At 40.6% G+C, this 26,008-nt stretch overlaps 2 protein-coding genes across 5 annotated transcripts; one reads left to right on the forward strand and one right to left on the reverse strand.

Annotated features, from left to right (window-relative positions):
- Positions 1-7,087: 7,087 nt before the first annotated feature.
- LOC144526161 (putative ferric-chelate reductase 1) lies at positions 7,088-13,952 on the forward strand. Its single transcript, XM_078263401.1, has 7 exons — positions 7,088-7,197; positions 7,629-7,729; positions 8,686-8,892; positions 10,057-10,167; positions 10,534-10,651; positions 11,557-11,769; positions 13,343-13,952. Exons 2-7 carry the CDS (start codon positions 7,631-7,633, stop codon positions 13,393-13,395), a joined length of 801 nt encoding a protein of 266 aa, XP_078119527.1. The 5' UTR covers positions 7,088-7,197; positions 7,629-7,630; the 3' UTR covers positions 13,396-13,952.
- A 627-nt stretch (positions 13,953-14,579) lies between these two features.
- hnrnpca (heterogeneous nuclear ribonucleoprotein C a) lies at positions 14,580-25,839 on the reverse strand. 4 transcript variants are annotated; one of them, XM_078263399.1, is made up of 9 exons: positions 25,675-25,839; positions 23,636-23,739; positions 20,965-21,233; positions 19,375-19,447; positions 19,137-19,184; positions 18,597-18,760; positions 18,210-18,323; positions 17,895-18,061; positions 14,580-15,196 (listed from the first exon to the last, which is right to left on the reverse strand). In XM_078263399.1, exons 2-9 carry the CDS (start codon positions 23,638-23,640, stop codon positions 15,089-15,091), a joined length of 948 nt encoding a protein of 315 aa, XP_078119525.1. In that variant the 5' UTR covers positions 23,641-23,739; positions 25,675-25,839; the 3' UTR covers positions 14,580-15,088. The 4 variants fall into 4 exon arrangements, with proteins under 4 accessions (XP_078119525.1, XP_078119523.1, XP_078119524.1 ...); XM_078263397.1 differs by having other exon boundaries at positions 19,137-19,187; positions 25,675-25,838; XM_078263398.1 differs by having other exon boundaries at positions 17,895-18,058; positions 19,137-19,187; positions 25,675-25,837.
- Between the last annotated feature and the right edge of the window lie 169 nt (positions 25,840-26,008).

Here is a 26,008-nt window from a genome sequence, read left to right on the forward strand (position 1 = left end):
TGTATGGCTGCCAATGGAACTGCTTCTCTTGTATTTATTGATGATGTGACTGCTGACAAAAGCAGCAGGATGAATTCTGAAGTGTTTCGGGCAATATTATCTGCTCATATTCAGCCAAATGCTTCAGAACTCATTGGGACTGACACTTCACAGTGCAGATGGACAATGACCCGAAGCATACTGCGAAAGCAACTAAAAGAGTTTTTAAGGGAAAGAAGTGGAATGTTATGCAATGGCCAAGTCAATCACCTGACCTGAATCCGATTGAGCATGCATTTCACTTGCTGAAGACAAAACTGAAGGGAAAATGCCCCAAGAACAAGCAGGAACTGAAGACAGTTGCAGTAGAGGCCTGGCAGAGCATCACCAGGGATGAAACCCAGCGTCTGGTGATGTCTATGCGTTCCAGACTTCAGGCTGTAATTGAATGCAAAGGATTTTGCAACCAAGTATTAAAACGTGAAAGTTTGATTTATGATTGTTAATCTGTCCCATTACTTTTGGTCCCTTAAAAGTGGGAGGCACATATACAAACTGTTGTAATTCCTACACCGTTCACCTGATTTGGATGTAAATACCCTCAAATTAAAGCTGAAAGTCTGCAGTTAAAGCACATCTTGTTCGTTTCATTTCAACTCCATTGTGGTGGTGTATAGAGCCAAAAAGATTAGAATTGTGTCGATGTCCCAATATTTATGGACCTGACTGTACGTCATTGTTTATAAACCTGTTAGCTGCTCGCTAGTACACTGAGGAGCTGAGGAAAGAGTTCCCTTTGAGTTAGAGAATTTAGTTTCAGGAGAAGCAAAGAGATTCTACGTCTTCATATTACCGCCATTGTTAAGGGTGCTGGCAAATCAGATGTTGACCTTTTTAACAAATTAAAATAATAGTGCTTTATAGAGCCGGTAACAACAGAAATGTGATCAGTCTTGGTCTCAGAGATAGTTATAAGTCCCACAATGGGTTTCAGAGGGGGTGCCCGGATGGCTCATTTGGTGGAGCGCGCGCACATGTATAGACGTTTATTCCTCGATGCAGAGGCCTAGGGTTCAAATCCGACCTGCTGCACTTTCCTGCACATTCTTCCCCCTCTGTCTCCCCTTTCATGTCTAGGCTGTCCTATCAATTAAAGGCAGAAATGCCCCAAAAAATTGAAATCTTTAAGTATAGTTTCAGAGGCTTCTCAGCTTTGACAGGAGTATAACACGGAGAAATGCCCCATCATTGTCAGTTCTGGTGTGTTAAAGGTCTGAGTGTGGGTCCCATGTAGGCTGAGTCCTTGGCAGCGGCCCGGGTTCGAATCCGCCCCGCGACCCTTTCGCTGTGTGTCGTTCCCCCCTCTCTCTCTCTCCCCTTTATTTATTAAACCTCTCAGCGCTTGGAGGGAAACTCATAGAATCAGATTGGTTTTGAGTGTAGTGCATTTTATTTTTTACACTGCTGTGTTAGCTTTGCTTTTCTTTATAAAATAAATAAAAATCTCTTCTTTTTGGGGCATTTTGTACTGAAAGAATCTCCGTATTAGAACATTCATTTTATTCTGTTAGGGACTTGGTGCATTTTTGTTCATTTTCTTTCTGTTTAGCTTTTTGCCCTTTTTTTTAACTTTCTGCTTTAATTAAAATAAAAATACCTGAGTTCAAGTTTGAACTAGGGAATGACTAGGGTATCTGTTTTGTGCCTTTTTGGAAGACTTTTATTTTTTCTTCTTTTTCTTCAATCCTGCCAAGCGGTAGGGGAACAACCCTACGGAAGGCAGTTTGACTCCTCTTTAACCGCTGGGGATTGATTTTGACAGCAAGCCTCCTCTCAACTCACCGGAGACTGCATTTTTCAGCGGACTTGAACTTTTGGTGATTCCGCGAAGAGCAGCTTTAAACTGTGACTATTACTGAAAAACATATGGTTATAAAGCTTCCCTCGGGCAATACTTTTTCTGTATAGGAGGTTAAAACGCCCGTGAATAAGGTGACATCTAGGGTGTTAATCAAAGTGTCTTGCCTCGCCTTTGGGTTCCCTGACCCAGGCGAGGACCCTTTAGTATGGGTGTGTGTGTCTCTATAATAAAACTTAAAACAGGAAAGTATCCGAAGTAACTCCTTTTAAATAGGCCAAAACATCCGCTCCGCTGACGGTAACTGGTGTTAACCGTACGGCAGAAGAGGGCATAGTAGAGCGAGGGCAAGATATAAGAGGACTTAGCTTTTAAAATAAAAGTGATACGAAGTCTCGATAACTGTCACATCGTTCATCAATATATGTATATATATACTGTATATGTGTATATATAAGCACAATGTCAGCCTCACACCTTCTGCAAAAAAATACACACAGTGATTTGCAAAACACTAAACACACTTGTATATATTAGACACAGAAGTATATCATGATGTCACTTCCTTGCAATTCCAAAGCACCGACTATCAAATTACCTCACCTATGAGCCGATCTGTGAAACACAGCCATCAGGTGCGCAAACACATGATTGCTTAATTGTAGACACCAATCAGGTTTAACCACTATAGAAATGCAGCAGGTAAGTTCACCTGCCTTCAACCAAAATGAAAGGAGTCAGAAGAGGGTGGGTGAAAGGGGGAATCCACAGAGGAGGAGGAGGAGGAGAAGGAGGAGGAGGTAGAGGAAGAGGTACCCTTCATTCAGGCCATGGAGGACACCTGTGAACAACTTGCAGCAGTGCAAGGATGGATTCGTACGGTGGCCGACAGGGGCAAACGCCCTGCAACTTAAGAAAACACACGCAAATTACAGTTTTTGCCCGTTGCTTGAACACGTTTTGCAAAACTTGGCTCATTGTGTCAAAACTCTACACACTACACACAAATAAGACACAACACTGGGAAATAAAACATTCACATCTATGTCAAATTGAAACTCTGCTATCAAAACCTAACAATCCTCTGTCAAAATGTCACTCTGATGACAAAATGATACCCACTTGCATTATATGAATACACTTTCAGATCAGCAGCAACACACTAGTCTACTTTATATAAAAAAACTGCAGTCTTTTGTTTTCAATGTTTTTATTCAGTTCCACACAGGGTATGTTTTCACAACAACCAAAAAATGAAATACTGAATTCAAAATTATATTACAGTAGTATATTTTACAGTACAGTTAAGTCAGTTAAATCAAAAATAAAACAATACACTACTGTAAACACAGAAAAACACAATTGTGCGCAAGTGGGCTTATGGATCCTGCCGTCTGTTGGGGTCTGGCCACAGGATCTCATCAACATCACAAGCAATGTCTTCTCTCGCTAAGCATCGGGGAAAATATCCCCTTGTGTGCCGAATCCATCCCTGGATTGACCTCACCTCAATGTCTCCGCAGGCCTGTTCCATTGCCTGCAGAAGAGGCATACGGGCATGTGGTTGGCGGTCATATACGCGCCATCTCCAAGCGGAAAAAAATTACTCTATAGGATTTAGAAATGGCGAGTAAGGGGACAAGTACACAACTTCAAATTGATCATGGTTGGTGAACCAGTTCTGGACCAGAGCAGCCCGATGGAAACTAACATTATCCCAGACAACAACAAACCTGGGCTGCTCTGGTCCATTCTGTACAACTGCATCATGAAGTGCATCTAGAAATGTGATTATGTGTTGCACATTATAGGGACCCAGTTTGGCATGATGGTGCAGTAGCCCTGGAAGACTTATGGCAGCACACAATGTGACATTCCCCCCGCGCTGCCCAGGGACGTGCACAATTGCCCTTTGACCAATTATATTACGTCCCCGTCGTCTGTTTTTGCTAAGGTTGAATCCAGCCTCGTCAATGTAAATACATTCCTGCGGCTGGGCAGCTCCATCCATGTCCAAGATTCTCTGTAACAAATTGTGTGTGTAACAACAATTGTGGATGGCTTTACTCAAAGCACACACTTACACTACTACACATACAGAACCGACCCAGCCCACCACACAGCTACCTGTGTAGCTTTCTGAATGTATCTATGTGGTACTAATCCAGTGATACATATCCATCTGTTACTGGACTGCACCCATTCTTTATTGTAAATGTAAAGGACTGAAACACTTACCTGTACATATTCATGTCGAAGTTCTTTGACCCTGACACTGTTCCTCTCAAATGGGACCCTGTACAATTGCTTCATGATCATGTTGTGCTTTACCAAGATGCGTCCGATAGTTGTAATGCTTACTCGATTTATGTTGTTGAATCTGCAAGTATTTGTTGCTGTAGCTAGTGGAGACGGATTGCATTGTTTGCTCTGACTAGGTTCACTATGGCAAGTTCCTGCTGTTGGGTGAACAGGCGTTGGCGTCCACCCCCAGTAGGTCTTCTAGCCATTCTGTAGAAAAATGCAACCACAAATTGTTCTCGTTTGCTTCTTTTTTACAGTACTGTGTATACTGAACTTTACTGTATTTACCATACACAGTACTGAAACATCTCAACACGTTATCACGGTATGTTTCACAAAACTACCACTTTTGTTGGAAAAGGAGCATTAGCCACCCTGGAATACAATACATGTGATACAGTATCGTGATGGTACAGTACTGTAAATACTCTAGATACAGTCTGAGTAGAGCAGAGAGTTAAAGACATACCTGTTTTCCAGTAGGAATGTCCTTATTATGGATGAAACTGTGAAACGGCTTAGATTAGGATGGACTCTCTGCCCAGCTTCCCTCATAGTCAGGCCATGGTTTATGACATGGTCCGTAATCCGAAATAATGGTCCTTGCGTGGCCTCTTCGACCACGTCCTCCTCTCTCTCTCTGTCTTCCTCTTCCTCTGCCTCTAGCTCTCCCTGCTTCCATGCTTGCAAAGTTCTCAAAATGGCTTAACTGAGGCCTTTTTGTAGCTGACTGATTGGTGTTCAGTTTTGTAAGTAAGTATTTTCAGGTGTGTGTCTACGTCTTTTCAATTAACCAATGTGTGTTGTATTTTGAATAGATGTGTTTTCCCAATGGTACCCTGAGATTTCATTTTTGAACTAAGTGTCTTATGTATGAAATAGTGTGTAGTGTCTAGGAGCAAGTGTGTTACAGAAAGGAGCAAGTGTGTTTAAGGTATGGTTACACTTTGTTTAAGGTATAGTAACAACAACTTCAAGTTATGTTACTTTGGTTTAAGCATGAGTCTATAGTGTTCAAGCAACGGGCAAAAACTGTAAGAAAACAACTTCATTAATTTGACAACACATGCGCAGCATTCAGCAAACGCGCTGCAAATACACACAACACAACCAAATACATAAACACGCTGCAAATACACACAACACAACCAAATACATAAACACGCTGCAAATACACACAACACAACCAAATACATAAACACGCTGCAAATACACACAACACAACCAAATACATAAACACGCTGCAAATATGAAACGATGCAAAAAGAAAAGCACACAAACCCAGAAAACAAATGCAACAAAAAAACGCAGCATCCAGATTACACAACGGAAGTTCTCCAGACCTCTAGAGGGAGCAGCTAGTGGAACAGCTGGATTTTCGACCCCACGGGGAGAGAGCGCTCTGCCTTTTTATTAGAGTGGGGTATGGCTGCAGCCTGGAGAACTCCATAGACTGTATATTAAATTAATATTATTATTATTAATAACATAATGTATTAATATACAGGCTATGCTCCCGTCTCATGCCCTACCGAGCTTCGGCTTTTCAAAATAAAAGCTGGCGTGGTCCCTATGTTTTCGTACTTTGGTGTGTTGGATGTTTGTGAACTAAACAGTACGGCAGTCATGCTAATGAATACAATCACTTTTTCAGCAGATGTCTTACTTACAACACGATGGAGTTAGCAGAGCAGTTTTGTGTTTATATGTGCGGGCGGGATTTATTCAGTTTGGTAAATTGGCTGGTTTACTAAACAGGGAGGGACTAGAAATCCTGTCCGTTTTTTGTATTTCAAGAGCGAATTGCTCCACAATATGAATACAGATTGATCACTTATTTTGTTGGTAACCGTTGTTGTATAATCACAATATTACACTTGAGGAGGCCTATACTTCAGTAATGCGCCTTTCGGACCTCGAAATGAAACCCTCTCATGTAATATGGCTTAAACAAACGTCAACGTTAAACGCTGATGCAGTTTTAAATGTTTTATCACCACGAGTTTACAGACGTCTCTGCTGATTGAGTATCACCTGTGACCTGAGCCGAGACACTCCCACCAAACGAGAGAAAACATAGACTTAATATTTACAGTCAGTCTCTCTCTCTCTCTCTCTCTCTCTCTCTCTCTCTCTCTCTCTCTCTCTCGGTCGAAAATCCAGCTGTTCCACTAGCTGCTCCCTCTAGAGGTCTGGAGAACTCCCGTTGTGTAATCTGGATGCTGCGTTTTTTTTTGTTGCATTTGTGCTTTTCTTTTTGCATCGTTTCATATTTGTGTTGTCAAAATATTGAAGTTGTTTTCTTAATTAGCTTGTGTTTTGTCTATTTGCGTGTGTTTTCTTAAGTTGCAGGGCGTTTGCCCCTGTCGGCCACCGTAGATTCGACCTTCAAGCCGGTTCTTCCCGCGGTGTCTTGCCAGTGAGGATATATCGCCTGTGACGTTGATGGATCTTTTTTTGTTGTTGTTTTTTTTTCTGTAATTGTGTCCTGTACCGGATACAGTATTTTATGTTTGTCTGTTGTTTGCTGAGCTAACAGTGTTATGCACACTACTGTAGTAGCTGTATGAAAACTGGGACATGTTTTGTTGTGATTCTCCATGTTGACACGTTGTTTTGAGAGAAATAAATTATATTTTCAGTCTGCAGCATTGGTCTTGTGTAGTATTTGGTGAACATTAGTGTTTTTATTTTGCAAAGGGTCTGAGGTCTTCTGCTGATCGGGTGTGTGGTTGTGCTAATTGTGTGTAGCGTTCTGAAAAAACGGCCCCTGCTTTCAAAATAGTGCTTAAGCAATTGAAAAAAAAAATGTAAAGCATGTAAACAACAAAATGGCTAGGTTGCTTCCTGGGTTATACAATTTCCATGCAGGTATTCAGCCAGGTGAAGGGCACGCCCTCTGCAGGATGCTGGCGAAAGCCCCCACCACCACCACCACCACCACCACCTGATGTTTGCTGATTTAAGTGATTCCTGCAGGGATCATACGCACACACAGAACCACAACTGAACAAAGGAACTTTTCAGCAACTCAACATTTGACTTTTACAGCTCAAGTAAGTTTCTGAGGAAAACTTCATTTGGAATCTTGATTATTCATTTTCATTTTATAAAGTTTAATTTAGGTCAATTGCAAGAGACTTTTGTTTTTTCTTCATTCATTTATTCATAATATATATATTGTAATCTATTAATACAGATCCTGTTTTTATATATTTTCACTGAACCAAATGTGTTTTCTCAGAATGCTAATACTTTGTCATAATTGTGCTTGCATTAATAATTAGTTTATACAAATTCTAACTTCAGAGATGTTATCAGGTATGACAGTTGTATTATCTCTGGAAGTCATTAAGATTTCCAATTTATCCAAATTCCAAATGAATTCCAAATTACTAAACTGCAAGTCTGCGGGTGAGAAAGGCTCTCAAATCCAACCCATAATATGAACTCAATATGTGTTGTAAATGTACTGCCTTTCTGTTAGGAATGGAACGAGGATTGATCCTGTTGGTTGCTGCATTGGGGGTTTATGTGGCATCGGGTGTCCAAGGCACGTCTAACTTGTCATTTTCCAATAATACACAGGTTGGATTTCTTTCACTTTTAATCCTCTCGGTGTATTGTAAATACCTGCTTGACCTTTACTTTGCAGTACGCAGATAACTTTGTTTAAGGACACCATTCAAAATTGGAGTTGTAGAATGAAGAAAATAAACTGAAAAGTTGCTTACGAAGCTTGCATTTATAGTGAGAACCCCTCACTAGCTATTATATATATATATATAGCTATATATATATATATATATATATATATAGCTATATATATATATATATATATATATATATATATATATATATATATATATATTATACTCCTTCTATTTCAAAGTTAAACATTTTGGGGGAAAAAAATGTAAACGTGAACCAATATGTTGGGGTCGATTCTGATAATATTTAGTTAATATTGCATTAACATGTCTGTCTGTATAGTGAAGTTTAAAAAAAAATCTGGCACATTTCCTGTTTATTTACTTCTCTGCATGTTTTTATTGAGAAATGTTGATCAGTTTGTAGTGTAGTGCATGTTCTTGGTCCTTTTCCAAAAAGCAGCTAACTCCTAAACCTATATGCATAACTTTCCCAAACAAAACTCTTGAATTGAATTGAAATGTCTTTAATGTCCCCAAGGGGCAATTTGGTTCACAACAGGTAGCCAACACGTACACATTCGCATAAAAACACATAAAAACATGAAACATGGTTCAGTATTGTACTTTCAGTATTGTACTTTTGGTGGCGGGCTGTTTAACTCAGCAAAGTTGTCCTTATGACGCAGTCATCCTGCCAATTGGAGCAGCCAATGTTGGCCCTGCAGCTACTTCTCACTGCCTAAAGGGTAGAACAGTGCATTAAAATATTTCTCAGATATCAGCTTTAAAGGCAAATCATTCCATTGTAAGTACGATTTAGGCCCTGATTTGTGTTTATGTGTTTGTGTGTGTGTGTGTGTGTGTGTGTGTGTGCGTGTGTGTGTCTACCAGGTGAACATCTCTCATAATGGTTGTGGAGTCACTAAACTGTGTGTGCGGACTCCAGGCAACTGTGATCCAACTGGAAACACCAGCTGTCTGTTTGCATCTGTGATCTCCAGCACCCCAATAGCACCCAACGGCTATGAAATGTCCTTCCAACTCAGGGGAGACTCCATGGGATACATCGCACTGGGACTCACTGTGAATGCTTCAGTTGTAAGTTGGACACACAGGCTACCTGCATCTCATGTCCCTTTAAAAGCAGGGAGTTCTTTAATATGTGTGACTTCGTACAAACAGTAGATCTCCACAGTGTACTTACACAGAGACAAATGTAAATGTAAAAACCTTCCACCAGGAATGTTTCTCTAACAGCCAATACAATGTTTAAGTTTGTAAGTTTATTTGATTAGGACAATGCACATTAATCAACATTTCTGTAAATGCGCCAGTATCAGGTATCAGGTTCTTTAATACCTAACCTGAGTTTCTAGTTTGATGGTAGACATAAGCAAATATTGTAATACAGCATCCACGTTTATAGCATATTTAACTTAACTTAATTTAACTAATTAGCCAGAGTCAAATTCCTTGTTTGTCTACGCAAACCTGGCCAATAAAGCTGATTCTGATGTAACACTGTCCAAGCTCCCAGTAAAAGAAAAGAAATTGACTTGCTTCTTTGTTTATACTTTCATAGATACAGTTCATCGGTGACTTATGAAAATATGACATCATGTGGCATTTGTTGACTTTGAAACAATATTTATTCTGTCCAGGTAACAGCATTGGTGTTACCTGGATTTTTTTATTTTTTTTTTTACAACTTTTGGAAAACTGACAACAATGCACGGAAATTTTAGATTTCAATCTATCAATGGAATATTAAAATTAAAAATGATGCTATGTCATATACCTTTCGGCACAAGCAGTCTGTGACGATTGTGCATAGTGTTAGCACCCTGTTGGCTAAACAATAGCTGGTAAAAGGTTAAACCTGGAATTACAAGCTTGTTACTTACAGCTTTCTCATATAATTTGGTTTACTGCAGTTAGTTTTTTATTATTATTATTTAAAGTCAGGGACATTTTGCTTGTATAGTGACTGACTATAAATAGATACAACTACAACAAATCAGAATATCTTTGACAAATGTGTTGAAGTATATTGTGCAATGACTTTCCAGCACGTACAGTATGTATCCTTGACATAACCTTATAAAGACATGTAAGAATGCAAACAAGTAAGCAAACACAACTAACTCCGGACTATTTCATAACTTCATTTGCTTATTTACAGCCTTAACCAAAACACTGGAATGTGTCATTGGCTTCACCTCTAGGAAGTCATCTCATCCTAACCCCTATTTCTTTCATCAGGGTACAACCATGCTTTTCATCTGCACTGAAAATAGCACCAACAATGGGAGCTTCTTCTTCCAGGCGATGGATCAGAACAACACCAACGGCGTTCTCACTCCAGCTGAGAGGGTGAGGCCTCAAATTTACTGTTAAATAGAGGGATGTTGGCATAAGCAAATTATATTTTATTTTATAATTATTAAGGGCATTGTTATTTATGTTATATGGAAGAATGGATGGACAGAAAATATAATACATGCACTTACGAGCACTTTAAGATGATAAAATGCACAATTTTTGTATCGCTTGTGATTAAAAGAAATCTGACCTACAGAACACATTTTCCAACTCAAATTAGGCAACAAAAATTCAAAAATCAATTATTGTCTTTTTGTTAATATACAGTATTTGCTTTGCTAAACTTTGCTGTATTTTCTTCCTTTTTTTACCTTACCATATCTTACTTTGTGTCACATTATGTGTCATACTTTTAAGATAACAACAGAAATCCGTGGCATCGTAAACGGAAATGTGATCAAGTGTGAGTTCACTGTCCCGAAAATGAACAGCACCACCTTCTCCATCCTCCTCGGGACTGGGACTCTGCTTGGTAGTAAGTGGACACACAATAACACACACTGCAATACTGTATGCTATAACACAAAGTATACACACTTAAAGGTCCAGTGTGTGGGAATTTCTCCCATCTAGCGTTGAGATCATATATCGCAATCAACTCTCTCAGCAGTTCAAAGTACGTATTACAGCTACGGTAGCCTTCACGCTTCAAAAAGCCGGTCTCTTGCTCTTTTCAATATCCTTTTTCTTTTTCTGGGCGAAGAAGAAGACTCCTGTTCCTGAAATTTGGATTTTGAATACGTGTGGTCCACCTTGTTTCCTTCTTCAAACTTGCCGGGGCCGAGAAGCTACGATAGCCATTAGCAGCATTAGCAGCACCTGTGAGTTTATCATGTGACAGCGAAAACACGAAAGGCGGAGCAGTATGTCCTGTATGTCCCTTACCGGCTAACGTATTTCAAGATGGAGCATGAATATGGAGCGTCTACCCCAGTTCATGTGAATGCAAATGTAACATTTCAAGCCAAAAGTACTTGGAATTGACGGCGGAGGTAAATATTCATGAAAAAGGACAAGTTTGTGAACGGGCAACACAGATTTTGATAATGAACAACTAAACACGTTACACACTGGACCTTTAATGTACAAAGAAAAACAGTGTTAAGAGAGGACAAGTTGACCATAAATAAATAAAAATAACCTTTATTCTGCCTTTCCATGCCAATACACATATGTTACACCAGATTACTGGTATAAATGCCACGGCAATTAATGTTTTCACCCTGTTTGCTGCTTCCTCTTTCAAACTGGCACCGACTGACATTATATTTCAACTGTAAGTGTTTATTTTATTGTGAGCTGAAGTTACTCACCCACACAGCTGTCGATAAGGACATGGCTAACCTCCCACTGCTCTGTCCCCCTCACGTAATCGTTCAGATGGTTTCAGCTCCTTCAACATGTCCCTGAACAGCGGCCTTCTGAATCTCACCAACCCAGCCAGCAACGTCCCCACCACAGTACCACCAGTGGTCAACCCAACAATGGCCAGCACAACAATGGCCAACACAACAATGGCCAACACAACAATGGCCAACACAACAATGGCCAACACAACAATGGCCAACAGCATTGGAGCTGTCCAGCCTCACGGTAAACACTTCTGTTACAGATTTGCTAATTTAATGTTTGAGGGCAATCCACAACTACAGCAACTTCATAACAAAAATAATATTCCTGGTAAAAACGATGTCATTTGGTACTAATTGTGGGGAAATGGACAAAGCGTGTAACAGAGTTTTTCATTTAATTTCATTTATTTTATTTACAAAGGACAACGCACATTAATTAACATTTCTGTAAATGTGCCAGTGTTAGCCAGCCGGCTAATTTTCAACAGTAGTCCTTTGGCAAGATGTTTTGAGACCACAAAAACAGGAAACAGCAAGACATTAGTACAGGATAAATGTACAGAGAGAAGTCAAAAAGACACCATACAGACAGCCAGAGCAACAAATAAGCTTCCTCAAAAAGCCATGCAGAGCGACAGGAAGCAGCTAGACATTAGCACAGTTACAAATCAAAGTCAACACACAGTGAGTCCGCTGAAAAACGCTCCGTACGTCCCATAGCACTTGAATTGCCTCCTCGAAGCCTCCACTTGCCTGCTCTCGTGTATCCTCGCCTATAGCTCCTCGGTGATCCCTCCTCGATGCTCGCTCCTCGGGGCAGAAAGAGCTTTGAGACGGCCTTCACCGAGGAGGGACAGAACAACTTCCGGTTCAGCTGAGGATCGAGGAGTCGAAGAGCTATCAAGTAAGGGTGATGAGATTCAGCCACTATCACCTCAGGGTACATTTAGTGGCTGTTCTGGATCTTTCTGTCGCATCAGATGATCTTCGCCAGCAGACAGAGTTCTTCCTGTTGTCAAGGAATTTGGCGTGGTGTGATCAAAAGCTCCAACAACATATGAGTAATGAATGGATAAAAATGTACTTTGGTGTAAATGGAGCAGTTCTTTCACAAGATTCCTCAGGACATTAAAAACTGTTTGTTGCACAGTTTTTTCCAGGAAATTTCCAAATAAACTTAAAAGAAAATTACAGACCTGTAAAAGAGAAGTAAAACCTGTTTATTAGCTTTCACCCTAGAAGTAATGTGATTCATTAAATACATTTATAGTATTGAATACTTATATTACATTCAATTATGTAGAATAACTGATGTTTGGGGCGGTCTAGCCACATGAGGCAAACTGTCTTACAGTGGTTAAAATTAAACTAAAGGGTCCGTTCAAATGTTTAAAAAGCAACATGTCCATCCAGAAACACTGTTATCTTGTTACTCTTGATGACCTAAAGACCTCACTGGGAACAGTTTTCATTCTATCTACTTTCTACTGAAGAAATAGTTTCAATGAAAACTGTGTTTGGAGGATTATTCAGAGTGCCAGGGACATTGTTTGTGGAAAGATATGAAGCTGTTGAGCTTCATTAGTGTCATTTTTCAATGCACCACAAACCATTCATCCATTATGGTGGAGGTATAAATCACACACGGATATCTCATAACGTCGGCAAATCTGGATGGCTGGATACTGAAGAGAGAAACCGAATTTGGTCACTGCACTGATCCGCCACGTAATTAAAGAATAAACAGAAGAGGAGGAAGAGCTTTAATTACCCAACATTTGTGATAAACACTCTTTTGTCTCTTCCCCTGCCAGCTGTGCTGCTCCTGCTGAGTGTCCTCACACTATCCGTCATGCTGAGAGCCTGAAAGGAGTAGGCTATCGAGTTCCCAGTTCGTGGAGAACTGTCGAGTGTCAAGCTATTTATAAATTGTTTTCATGGAACTTTAATTCATTCATTTGCATTAATGAATACATTCATTTAAAAACATTGGAAGTATATTTTGCACAATGTTTGTACCTGAGATGTACTTGAGCTAAAACTCCAGCTGTTCACTTGGCATTGCAAAAATGTCCTCATGGTTTTAGTGACTTATTTAATTTGTCTGCATAGGACTATAGAAAACGTCTTCTTAATTCCAGTTGGCACTTGGGTAAACGTTTCTACCGTAAAGCTGCCCATCTGGTATAACCAGTTTCAGCAAATTCATATTTACTGTACACTTTGGTCTGACGAGTTTTAGCTGTGTACGGAACATCTTGGCGGGATATCTCAACAAACAGCCTGCATCCTTCACAGGACACCCAACCCAAGAGTGTGCTTATGTTTAAATATTGACATGTGAAATTAAATATTTGTTGAAGGGACAGCAAAAAAGCTCCACCTGTTCTAAAATAATAAAGTTGAAACTATGGTTTCCTTGTTTGTAGTGTCAGGTTTCCATCTAATTGTCCAGCAAATTTTAAGTGAACTTTTAAAATGTTGCAAAAAAATAAAGAAAATACGAATTAGAAGCATTTCCATCAACTGGTTTAGAGCGAATAAACTAGACTACGCAAAGCGTAGTTTCGTCACAAGTTGACGTTACGCATGGTTGTAGATTGCAAACTGGCTTGCTAAATCAGAGTTTAGAAGCTAAGTTCTTTGGCTAAGTGGAGAGAGGTAGCATTGTACAAGTTGGCCACCTGTGCAGAATACAGGGTTGTGGCAGAGACATTTGGTGTCAGCGAGACAACCGTTGTGTGTATACGCCATGCATGGCCATACAATTCATCAATTTACCCAACGTGTCTGAGGCCCAGACTATAGCGCATCGCAACTACACTACGTAACCTGTGCCACAAGTGTACGGCGCACTGGATGGGACCCTTATCCCGATCCTTCCCCCATCCGATGGATACCGGGACTATAGTCATGTGAGTTACACGTTTGCTACGTCACAACTTATTCGGCAAAGCTGTTTTCCATCTCTCATTTTGCACATGAACTCTTTTTCCAAACGTATGGGAGCACACACCCAAAAAAAACAAAAAAAACACAACAGAAAAGCACTTTACATTTTAATATTTTATTGCAATTTATTCCTTTACAGTTAAACTGAATAGTATAAAAAAACGGACATTAACATACAGTCACACGAGGTCGAACAAAGTCACCGATGAGAGGAAATACAAACAATGAACCTAAAAACGGTCTTTCGTAGCTGGGTGTTCGTCCTCGCGTTAAGACATGTCCGCCGAGCTGTCGTCTCTGAGAACATCAACAGTCCATGTTTCCTTGTCCTCATGAAGACAAGTAACGATGCAGTAAAAACACAAACCCAAACCTACAGCTAGTTATTCCTGGTACAGCAACACTGGACAACAGGCCAAAATAACAAACACAAGTCGGCTTTAGGGACAATGGGACAACAGTGTGTGTGTACACCATGCGTGTGTGTGTGTGTGTGTGTGTGTTTTTTTTTTTTTTTTTTATGTATCTACAACATGAGTTAAAACAGGAGTCCGAGTTCCTACTGGAAGCTGTGTGTACGATGCATGCGTGGCCGCTGCGGTCCGTGCCTACAAGACCTCTTCGCCGTTGACGCTGTCGCCATCGTCGTCACCTTCCACGTGCTCGCCTTCCTCCTCCTCATCGTCCATATCGTCCTCCCTCTCTTGACTCTTCATCTGCGGGTGGAATGAGTGACAGATGATTTAGTGAAGAAGTGTGAGAAACTTCAAGAGCGTGTAACAGCAGCAGTGGGGCATAGTGAGAGCCTGAGAGTGAACTAGGGCTGCATGATATGAGGAAAATATGCGATAATGTTGTTGAACATCGCGATGATATTACTTGCGATAAATTAACAGATATTAAAGTGTACTCAGTTCTGCCTTTGCTTTCAGTAGCCCTAGCGTGAACACTTCAAAATATGCAACTGTCAGGCACCAACATCATGAGCACAACATGGCAGGAATATGCTCAGCTTTCCATCAAAAAGGTCAAAGTTTTAAACAATGTTAGAGAAGAGATTACTTTTAGGATTACACAAATATACTGGTGTGCTACTACTGGTGTGTCTAAAGTTGCACCTAATCAATTAATTAACCTAATATAGCCAGACTGTTGGATACAGATTTTGATATCTTTAAATTAAAAAACAACCCTGTAACATATCGGCCAATAGTAAAACAAACATCTTGACACAGATTCCTTGTGTTTTTTTTAAGAATTGTGACAAAGACATACTGAGCAGGACATCTGAAAGTGTAAAAACAATGTCGGCGCTCTCTGCTGGACGAAGTATAAGATGTGACAGGGTTTCCAATTTAAAATAAAAAGTTGGAGTGTTGAACGTTTGTTGCCCCCCCCCCTCAGAGTAATTGCACAAACACTGTCGACGTGTTTAAGATAACCAGTGGGATTTATAATAACGCTGAGACGCAGGTGGTCTCTCCTAGGGCGGTGTCTTGGCAAGAATCTGGCGATACGTATCACGATACGTGGGTCACGATTCAATATATTGCAATATATTTCAATACTGTGCGTAAGGCGATGTGTTGGGATTTTTTTAAAGTATAATTTTAGAAAAACTAATTTAAAAAAAAGACATGATGTGCATAAAAGTCAAAGAAGTTTACTTTAGGTAAATAATTCAGTACACAGAAAATCAAACTGCCAGTTTGGGATTGTGGTTCACAGGTTCTTAGTGAGCTAATGTGTGTATGCTAAAGTAGGCCAAAGTTCAGCCATAGCTACGTTGTTAGCTTCTAGCAAAAAGTCAGGCTCTGCTAGGCTCTGTTAGGCTCTGTTAGGCTCTGCTAGGCTCTGCTAGGTGAGGACGCTAGTCAGACACCGCCCACCAAGAGCCTGGGTCTGTCCGAGGTTTCTTCCTAAAAGGGAGTTTTTCCTCGCCACTGTCGCACTGAATGCTTGCTCTTGGTGGAATTAATGGAATTGTTGGGTCTTTATAAATTATAGAGTGTGGTCTAGACCTACTCTATCTAAAGTGGCTTGAGATAACTCTTGTTATGAATTGATACTATAAATAAAATTGAATTGGTGCGTCTCAGCATAGCCATCTAGTGGTAGGAGGTTTAAACAACATAAACGTCAACCACTGTCTTACATGACTATTTTTGCTCGTAAACTAAATTTAGAAAAAAATAAATAAATAAAAAAAAATAAAAAAAAATAGATATGGCTGAAAATTGATATAGTATTGTGAAATAAAATATCGCGATAGTTAAGTGTATTGATTTTTCTTACACCCCTAGTCTCTCCCCCCCCATGCTGCTTGTCAAGGTTTCGGATAATCCAGGAAGACCTACATAACTGTGTATCTAGGGGTGTCAGACATACCGCGTAACCCAGGGGTGTCAGACATAGAACTGGCCCGCCAAAAGGGTCCAATCAGGCCCACTGGATGACTTTGCAAAGTGTGAAAATTGCATGTAATAAATAATTATTTCCAATTCCAAATATACCACTTTAATCTCAGAGAATATCCGAGGTCTTTTTCCGTAAATTTACGTCTTTAATCTTAGAAATTCTGAGTTTTTTTCTCAGAATATTATCCCTCTCTCCTGGGTCTGTAACATTATTATTTTTCCTACAATGGCCTTAGAACGCTGTCGTAGCAGAAGCAACTCGCGTTTGCCAACATCAAGCTGACAAAAAAACTCTAGTTAGTACTCTAAGTTTCTGATCTTTCTGGGAGGGGATTACTGGTCTGGCCCACTTGAGATCAAATTAGGGGGATGTGGCCCATGGACTAAAATGAGTCTGACACCCCATGGTGTAACCAATCAGAGAGCCAGAATAAGCAGCTAAGCTGTGAAGAGCTGTTAGTGAGTCAGCAAGGTTGGTTGTGTACAGCTCATGTAACGATGTTGTTGTGGAGGAAATAAAAACTAAGCTGGATCAGCATCGTTCCAGCCACACATGCCAGACACCACAACTCTGATATACTGAGAAATACAGAGAGCTTTCCCTGGCGGTGATGGGCTTAAATCAGCATTGTGTAAACTCCTTTGGCAAGGGCGTGAATGTAACGGATGTTCATTTATATGTAAAGGTTCCGCACTCTAGCTTTAATTTCCAGTACTAAATGTTCTTATTTTAGGCGTCATACACACTGATACAAAACATCTGCAATCAGCTAAGAGTGGCCGATGTATACAAGCCTGGCTTTGAGTAGTAGGTAAAATCGTTTAAACTATTGCATATAAAAACGCCTATCACAATTTCCCAGAGCCGAGGAGAGGCATTAAAATGACTTGTTTTGTCATTTTCATAATCATGAAGTAAACATTGTGTTGGATGAAATGAAGCTTTGATGCAAAAAAAAAAAAAAAAAAAAAAAAAAAAAAAAAATGGCATTGGCACCTCTTCCTCCTCCTCCAGCAGGTCTCCCTCGTCCTCGCCGTCGTCGTCCTCCTCCTCCGAGTCGTTGATCACCTGGCTCTCCCTCTCTCTCTTTGACCCGTCATCCTTGTTGCTTGGGTGCGGCGGTGAAGTCACCTCGCCTGGCTCCGTTTTTACACTCTTAGCTTCTGCCGGAAATTCAGAATTCAGAGTCAGAGAAAACCCAAGCTCTGTGCAACCCATCTGGTCAAATACTAGTGCATTTTGTTTGCGACTTTTTACCAAGAGAAAAATAGATATGTGGATAGGAGTAATCAGACACCGTGTCCTGCCTACCAGACTTCTTGCTGTGGTCCTTCTCCATGCGCTCCAGGCTATCCAGCAGGTCGTCCACTTTGCTTTTGATTTGGGTCAACTCCCGCTTGACGGCCTGCAGCTCGTCCACTTTCACTGCAGAAAAAACGCAGGAAGAACAAGTGTTAGCAAGACCTCTGGACGAGCAACTTAACCCTCCTGTTGTCCTCGGGTCAAACATGACCCGTTTCTATATCAGAAATTTGGGTTTCTTTCAACCAAACTGTCAAAAGAAAAAACGTGTATGGTTCCGTACAACGCTCTTCTTAAATGAAATGATCAGCTCACTACTTTCATTGAATTTGAACTTTCAAAGTTCAAATTCCCGCCCCCTCGCTAAGGGGTTGATAAAGCTCGGGATGATCTTACTGGTTCTGGAGGAGGAAGTCCTCTTGGAGGAAGAGGTGAAGCTGCTCTTGGTTCGCCGGCTGCTTCCTCCGCTCAGGCTGACCCGCGGCCGCTTGGACGGGATCACGGCCCGGGACAAGGGGGGGGGAGGGGGAGCGGGCACACGGGACGGGTACGAGTACATTCTGGTATCAAACACAGAACCAATTATTTATTTTTTATATTTACACGTCTGAAATGTAAGACCTGTATGTGCTGTATTTCACTTATAACATGCATGTGCTTACTTGAATAAAGTGAAGTTCAAAAAAAATTGTTTTTAAATAAATCAAAACGATATATAAAAGATTTCTTTTTTAAATTAACAGAGTCTGGTCTAGACTTTGGTAGTCTGTGGTGGGAATTAACAGATTCATTAAAAAGAGGCAAATACTCCATCTGATAAACGTGACACCTATTACAGACTAAGTAAGAGTAAGTAGCATTCAAGGTTACTTTCAGCGTTCAAACACTTAATTTGTTTCTTTCAAACTGAGAGACAAAGGGAACCCTTTTACTCACCGGTCGTAATAATCCCTCTGAAAGTCATAGTCGAGTTCAAACGAGGAACTGCTGTTCAGGAAGAAAAAGAAGAGTCCATGTGAGGAAATATGGAGAAAGAGATGGCATTCATTCTTTACCAAAGTCTGTTTTCTGTTTTCAGAGTCTTATTTACAATACTTTGGCTTTTTTTTCATGCCACCTTCATCTGTGGCATTCTTTCTCGAGAAGTGTAACAGCTGTAGCGTAAGGGACTGACCTGTACATGTCTCCAGCCGAGCGTTTGCCTGTTTTTGACCTGTGTGGTTTGGGTTCTCCGGCCAGGTTGATGTCTAAGGGAGAGGGAAAAAAAAAAAAAAAAACAGACCCCAGATCAATGACAGAGTGATGCTGAGGACTGCAGAGCCAGTCCCTCTTAACTGCCAGTTAAGAGAAAATGATTATCGAAAGAAACGAACTACAATGTGTTCCAAATTATTATGCAAATGATATTTTACACTGATTTTCCTAAATAGTCGATGCAAATGACAGTCAGTATAATTCTCAAGTCACCAACCGTTAGGGTATCAGTCGAATTTCATTGAACCCAATGAAAACAGTATTTTTTCAAAAATAAAAAACTCAAAATGCACCGTTCCACATTATGCACAACAGAGTTTTAAAACATTTTATAGGTTGTAAAGAACTGAAAATGGTCATTTGTTGAATTTGCAGCATTAGGAAGTCATATTTACTGAAATCAAAAGCTATTTCAATCAAACACATCTTAACAGGGCAAGTTACATGTTAACATAGGAGCCCTTCTTTGATATCACCTTCACAGCTCTTGCATCCATTGAACTTGTGAGTTTATGGAGAGTTTCTGCTTTAATGTCTTTGCAGGACGTCAGAATGGCCTCCCAGAGCTGCTGTTTTGATGCGAACTGCCTCCCACCCTCATAGATCTTTTGCTTGAGGATGCTCCAAAGGTTCTCAATAGGGTTGAGGTCAGGGGAGGATGGGGGCCACACCATGAGTTTCTCTCCTTACAAGCAGAAACGGTTTGAATTCAACTGATACCCTAACGGTTGGTGACTTGAAAATTATACTGACTGTCATTTGCATCGACTAGTTAGGAAAATCAGTGTCAGTCAAATCAGACTCACGATTCAAAGCTGAATTTTGTTTGTCTCTTACAACCTGTCTGTATCTTTAACCTCGCAGGAGGTCACAACAAAAACAGAATTTGGGTTAAGGTGCACCCTTAAGCACTCAGAAAGGAACGCCATGTTCACCTTATTGGTGACGACAGAAATTCGGCAAACATTTCAGAGCTGCAGCCTTGAAAGATTGACTAGTAATGAAAGAGCTTGGTGTGACAGCGCTGCTGAGGAGGGTCTGGCTAGTCCACCCAGCATTCCAGGATGGGAGAAAAACGTGCTCTGGTTTATTGGCATTTCTTTAAACCAATCACAATCATCTTGGGCGGTGCTAAGCGCCGGACGGAGCCACAGTGCTGCTGCAAAATAGTCTCAGGAAGGAACTTGTTTTGGTGGAACGTGTTTACGTTCAAAAGTTGTTTTAGTCGTGCAACAGAAAACTCAGATTGGACAGATAGTCTAGCTAGCTGTCTGGATTTACCCTGCAGAGATCTGAGGAGCAGTTAACCATAGTCCTCACAAATCCACCGGAGTTTAGAATGCCAACACAAAGGAAGTGAAAGGTAACGGACAATCCGGCAGAAAATGAGGGCCATCCGGCAGAATTTCTGGTGGCACCGGAGCAATCCCGGAAATGAAACGTCGTTGATATAGACTATATTTAAAGTGCAGTCATGAAAAAAAATCTTTGTGTGTCCCTGAATCCTTACCAAGCACTTGTCCGACAATCATCCTCCCGTCCTCGCCGTCGACGGCAGATCGGGCGTTCCTCTCGTTGGCGAACTGGACGAAGGCGTAGCCTTTGTGGATGGAGCAGCCCACGATCTTGCCGTATTTGGAGAAGATGGCCTCGACATCGCCCTTGGTGACCAGCAGGGTGTTGAGGTTGCCGATGAAGACCCGGGAGTTGAGGGAGCGTGGGTCCGTCTTGTTGGTGACGTTGCTGGCGGCCATCAGGCTGGCGGTGGTGGGTGAACGACTGAGCAGGAAGATACACATAGACACACAAGTCCCAGAGTTAGTGGCAGGACGAACAACTGTCAGCCCTCTGAACTATACTGTTATGCTGTCGTTGGGTCAAACACTGGAGAGCCCCCCCCCCCCCAGCTGTGGTGTGAACATGTTCAGCAGGCCTTCCTGGGAAATTAAAAACATTTAAATCAAAACAGACAAGTGCTAATGACAAAAAGGAGGAAACCACCGGACATTATAGATGAGCCTTTTTGTATCAACAAGAGACGTGTCCAAACCTGTCCTAAATGTAAGGCTTTGAAATGACTACTTGCTTAAAGTGTAGCTGCATAATATTATTCCCTTCTCATTCTATGGCCACCAATTCCCTAGCAGTCTAAAAATAAGCCAGAGTCATGGGAAATTAATTTCTCAATTGGCACCACATACTCACACAAATCAACTAGCATAATAAGCATCCACATTTAAGGCCTGGAACAAACTCACTCTAACATGCTGAGCAGACAGTTTGTGGGCTCATAGTACTGGCACCAAAATGGCACTTTTTCACTGAATTATGAATTTTAGTCCTGTAAAGCAAATCTGCATTGCTGCATTTGCCAAAAACTTAACTACTAAACTTTAAGCCAGACAGTTTCTAACATCAGCACATTTTTTAAGTGACTACAATAGTATTTTTTTTTTTTCATACCACACAGTATTATATTTAAACCTGTAAAATTAGTAGTATCACTATGGGAGGTGGTTAAACATTAGCCTGATTGAAATGCATTGAATAACTCCTGCTACTGGACATTATATTCAAGGACTTTCAGGTGAGCGTTGACGTGACGTACGACTCATTTCAAAGACTCAATAAAACGGGCGACACGGAACCAGTTAGTCATGTGTTGTGAAGAGATGACATAATTGCTAAATTCCCCTATATTACAACTTTGACACAAATAACCCCCACCAGTATGTTCCACAGGATGTTTACGTGTACGAGGATGGAGAAACTTGATTAAAGACACGTTCCTCAGCTGTTTGTTGTTGTTTTTTTAAACTGACAAAACGTCTGACACCCTTTTCAAGGAGTTCCAAGACAGTGATTAATGCCCAAGTGTGCTTGTAAGGACGCTTAGATCAACTAAAAAAAAGGTAACCATCCTTAACCTCTGCCTGAGTGATATGGGTGTGGGATCGATACAACATAGTATGGCGATATTTACGTTATCGATACACAGACGGCAAGTATCGATCTTTGATTATATAAATTGCACGTGAGAATTTAACTGCTTTTTCAGTTTACTAGATCAGATTTTTTTTTTTTGCCCTAGTGAGAAATGGATCTTTTTAGATAAAACTGATGTTGACAAAGTTTTCCTTTGGGGAAAGTATAATATCGTATCGCAGGGACAGGTATATTACAGAGCTTATCACAAGACTATCACAATTATATTTCCAGTGACGTGCTGGGAAGTCTAATTTTCCAGAGCTGCGAGGTAGGCCTACTCTTTTAGAGTTTGGAGTTTAGAGGTGGGTGACACAGTATTCATTTACTGAAATGTTGGGCAAGTCTGCTGGTGCTTTCATACAGCGAGTACTAAATTAGGGGCGAGTGATTTTGTTTCTGGGGATTAGTCGGGTGAATATGATGGGCAGAAACAATTACTGTTGGTTTCACTCAGCAGGAAACGTTACATGTGTTCTAGGGCTGTGCAATTAATCAAAATGTAATCGTGATTATGATTTCGGCTCCCAATGATCACAAAAACTGAATAATCGAGAAAAACGATTATTTAGCTCATTACGTTTTGCAAGTAAACTCTTATTTTCTCTTGTGTTCTGAATGAAAAAATAAAGTTTCAATAGGAAAAGTATTAAGGCAAAGGTCACAGTTGTACGTGTTTTTATACTGTTGATTTATTTTTATTTTATTACTTTCTCCACTGTTTTTAAGTTCAATAATTGCAACATCTTTCCAGAAGTCAATGAGTAATTGTGTTAAATTATCGTGATTTTTTTCCCCCCCATAATCGAGCAACCCTGATAGGTCCACAAAACTATCAATTAGCTGTAATGCACCTTTTAAGACCAGTAGGGGACACCATTTAGGCTACACCGAGATATTTTGATAATCTGATATCACGCTCCATTTTATCAATAATCAATGATCTGTATTTCACACAGAACAAAAAGGATGTGTGTATCCCAGTGTGAACAGTACCAACAAAACCAGATGTATTTATATTCACCATTATTCTAATAGACACAAGAGAGTATGCAAGTACTCAGTGAAGCCCAGAGCCTTGTGTGAATTTGGAGACGGGAAGTGAGCCCTGATACAGCAAATGTGAAAACAGTAGTGGCATCAACAGAAACCGTCCGCCCCTGGCTGACAGGGGGGGTCGGACATTCATCACTCACTCCATAGCGTCTGTGTGCAGGGCTGTCGTCTGTCTGATGTTTGACACTGTGGGCTGGGTTCAGTTTGGGCTGGTGTCTCGAACCTTCGCCCCTCGCGATTTATACTGAGGTGACAGAAAACACACCTCAGTCAAGCTCAGCACTGTTACCTTGCACCAAGTCTTACCTGGTTGGAGTGTGTACAGGAGTTTAGTGATGAGGCAAACACAGTAATACACCTCTAAAAACTAAACTAAATACATCAACCCAAGTGTCTCCAAGAAAATCCCATTACAACCAGCCACTTTTTGGATTACAACCCGAACCGAATGCATGTTTGAGAGCGATATCTAATTAATGAGCCACAAGCTGAGAGAAGTACACGTCACACACATTACACATCCAAGTTTTACAGAAACAAATCTAAACCCGACAAAACCATTACATTCGTATTAACTGTGCAGAAAAGTGGATTGGGTAGGCCCTAGTTGCTCCACATATGCTGTTTGTTCAGCCCTTATTAAACACGGTTGTAGAAAGGAGTTTGCACTCTATAAGCAGTGGAGGTGAAGCCCTTTTACAGAGTGATGTCAGCAGAGGATCAACTTGCTATAAATATACCTTAAAAACCTTAATGTTGTCTATTAAATTTTAAACTCATGGGAACTTATCAAAGGCATTTTTATGTTTAGACAAAAAATTACTGGAGGTGTCAAATAATAATAATAATCAACTGTGTTGGCTTGACAGATACAAATATAAGCAACCTAATAACATTTCTATGTAGTTTTGCCAATTTATAGTCTAAACATGGGTTGTCCTCATTTATGTCACTCAAACATGAGAGGGAATATTTAGTTTAATTATAATAAACTTCTAATGCATGAAGTATCATCAGTTATTATTAAAACACAATACAAAAATACTCGAGTTGACAAAGAATATATTTACACAGACTTTCAGGGATAATAGAGAGTTCAGTATTAGCACCAAGTAATGTGATAGATGAGATGTAGAATAACTTTATGCAAGATCTTATAGGACCACCATGTTTTTTTGAATTAGTATGTTCCACTTAATGTAGGCTAAACTATGTTTTATTCATTGGCTTGTCTCTAATGAATATACCACATGACTTATGGGTGTACTTGCGCTGCGGCCTAGGAGTGAATGTGAAGGCGTGCGATGTTTTTGATACACATAAACAGCCATAATACTCAATTCAGATCAACAAACGTTTAATTAATAAAATGTGTATTTGTAACGTTAAAACTGAGCCCACGGGCAGTTCAAAACTTCCAAAATAAGAAGGAAAAAAAAAAAAAACACTTCTTCATCAAGGGAGGCAAAAACAAAAACACGGGGGGAAAATCTACTTCTTAAAAACAGCCAGAAAAACAAAATCTGAGGATTATCAAAAATTACCAAAACCATCCACAACACACCCGCCAGGACACCGACAGCGCCCCCACCAGGCTTTAATGTGAAACACAGGCCCTGCGCTAGCCTCGGGGGCTCAAAGCCGGCTAGCATGGCTAACGTTAGCCAACCACCAATCGAAAAGCCAAAAAAAATAAAAAAATACACCGCAAATCAGCTCAGTTCCTCTGCTTGCAAAAAAACAAAACCTGCGAAATTCTGATCAATCTGAAGTCGATAATCTGTAATCAACCATGGATCGGGGGTGAAGCTGCGACTATAAAACCAAGGGAGCATCTGACGTTGTTAGCTAGCTAGCGCTAACATAGCTGTGGGGCTGGCAGAGAAGCATGCCAAAAAACAAAATCGGTCCCATCAAGGACGAGTCTTTACAATAAACGATACAAAAACAAAGCTACACAAAATGGACGAAGCTGCAGCTAAGATGCATCCGAAGCGTCCGTGTTTCTAGAAACCACGAACAGCAGCGTTCGTGTTTTTGAGGGCTGTGGTGAGCGTCTCCGAGAGTTAGCTTAGCACATTATGTTCTGTCCACTCGCAAAATAGAAAAAGCATCGTCGAAAAAAAAAATCCGAAAAAGGAAGGAAAAAATGAAAAATGTCTGGGAACAAAATACTCACCGCGACCCTTACGAGTAAAATGTCTTGCTTTCGGTAAAATCGGTCAAATATGTTACTTTAGATCGTCCTTTTTTGAGCACAAACGATTCAGGGGTACTAAATGCCCTGAGCAGCGGGCTAGCTTCTAACCACTGGGCTAACCTAACGTCACTGGCTATGGCGCAGTACTGGACAGGGATGCTGGTTTTGTATCACTGAGCAGTCCGAGGGAGCGGGGTCGGATGTGGATACCACATTGGCCGCTGCTGTTCATTGGAGCGATACGTCAGCGGCCGCCATATTTGGACGGAGTAGCTGTGCCTCCTAGACTGTAAACATTTTTTTTAGTTTGTTC

The sequence above is a fragment of the Sander vitreus genome, chromosome 12, assembly GCF_031162955.1.
Source record: "Sander vitreus isolate 19-12246 chromosome 12, sanVit1, whole genome shotgun sequence".
Classification (NCBI taxonomy): domain Eukaryota; kingdom Metazoa; phylum Chordata; class Actinopteri; order Perciformes; family Percidae; genus Sander; species Sander vitreus.

Excerpts from the sequence above, each read along its gene's own strand:
- LOC144526161 (XM_078263401.1), top strand. The coding sequence starts at position 7,631 with ATGGAACGAGGATTGATCCTGTTGGTTGCTGCATTGGGGGTTTATGTG. Across the intron at positions 10,168-10,533 it reads TTCTCACTCCAGCTGAGAGG|ATAACAACAGAAATCCGTGG; the intron begins GTGAGGCCTCAA and ends CATACTTTTAAG. Across the intron at positions 10,652-11,556 it reads GACTGGGACTCTGCTTGGTA|ATGGTTTCAGCTCCTTCAAC; the intron begins GTAAGTGGACAC and ends GTAATCGTTCAG.
- hnrnpca (XM_078263397.1), bottom strand. Across the intron at positions 19,188-19,374 it reads TCGGCTGGAGACATGTACAG|CAGTTCCTCGTTTGAACTCG; the intron begins GTCAGTCCCTTA and ends CTTCCTGAACAG. Across the intron at positions 15,197-17,894 it reads TGCTGGAGGAGGAGGAAGAG|ATGAAGAGTCAAGAGAGGGA; the intron begins GTGCCAATGCCA and ends TTCCACCCGCAG.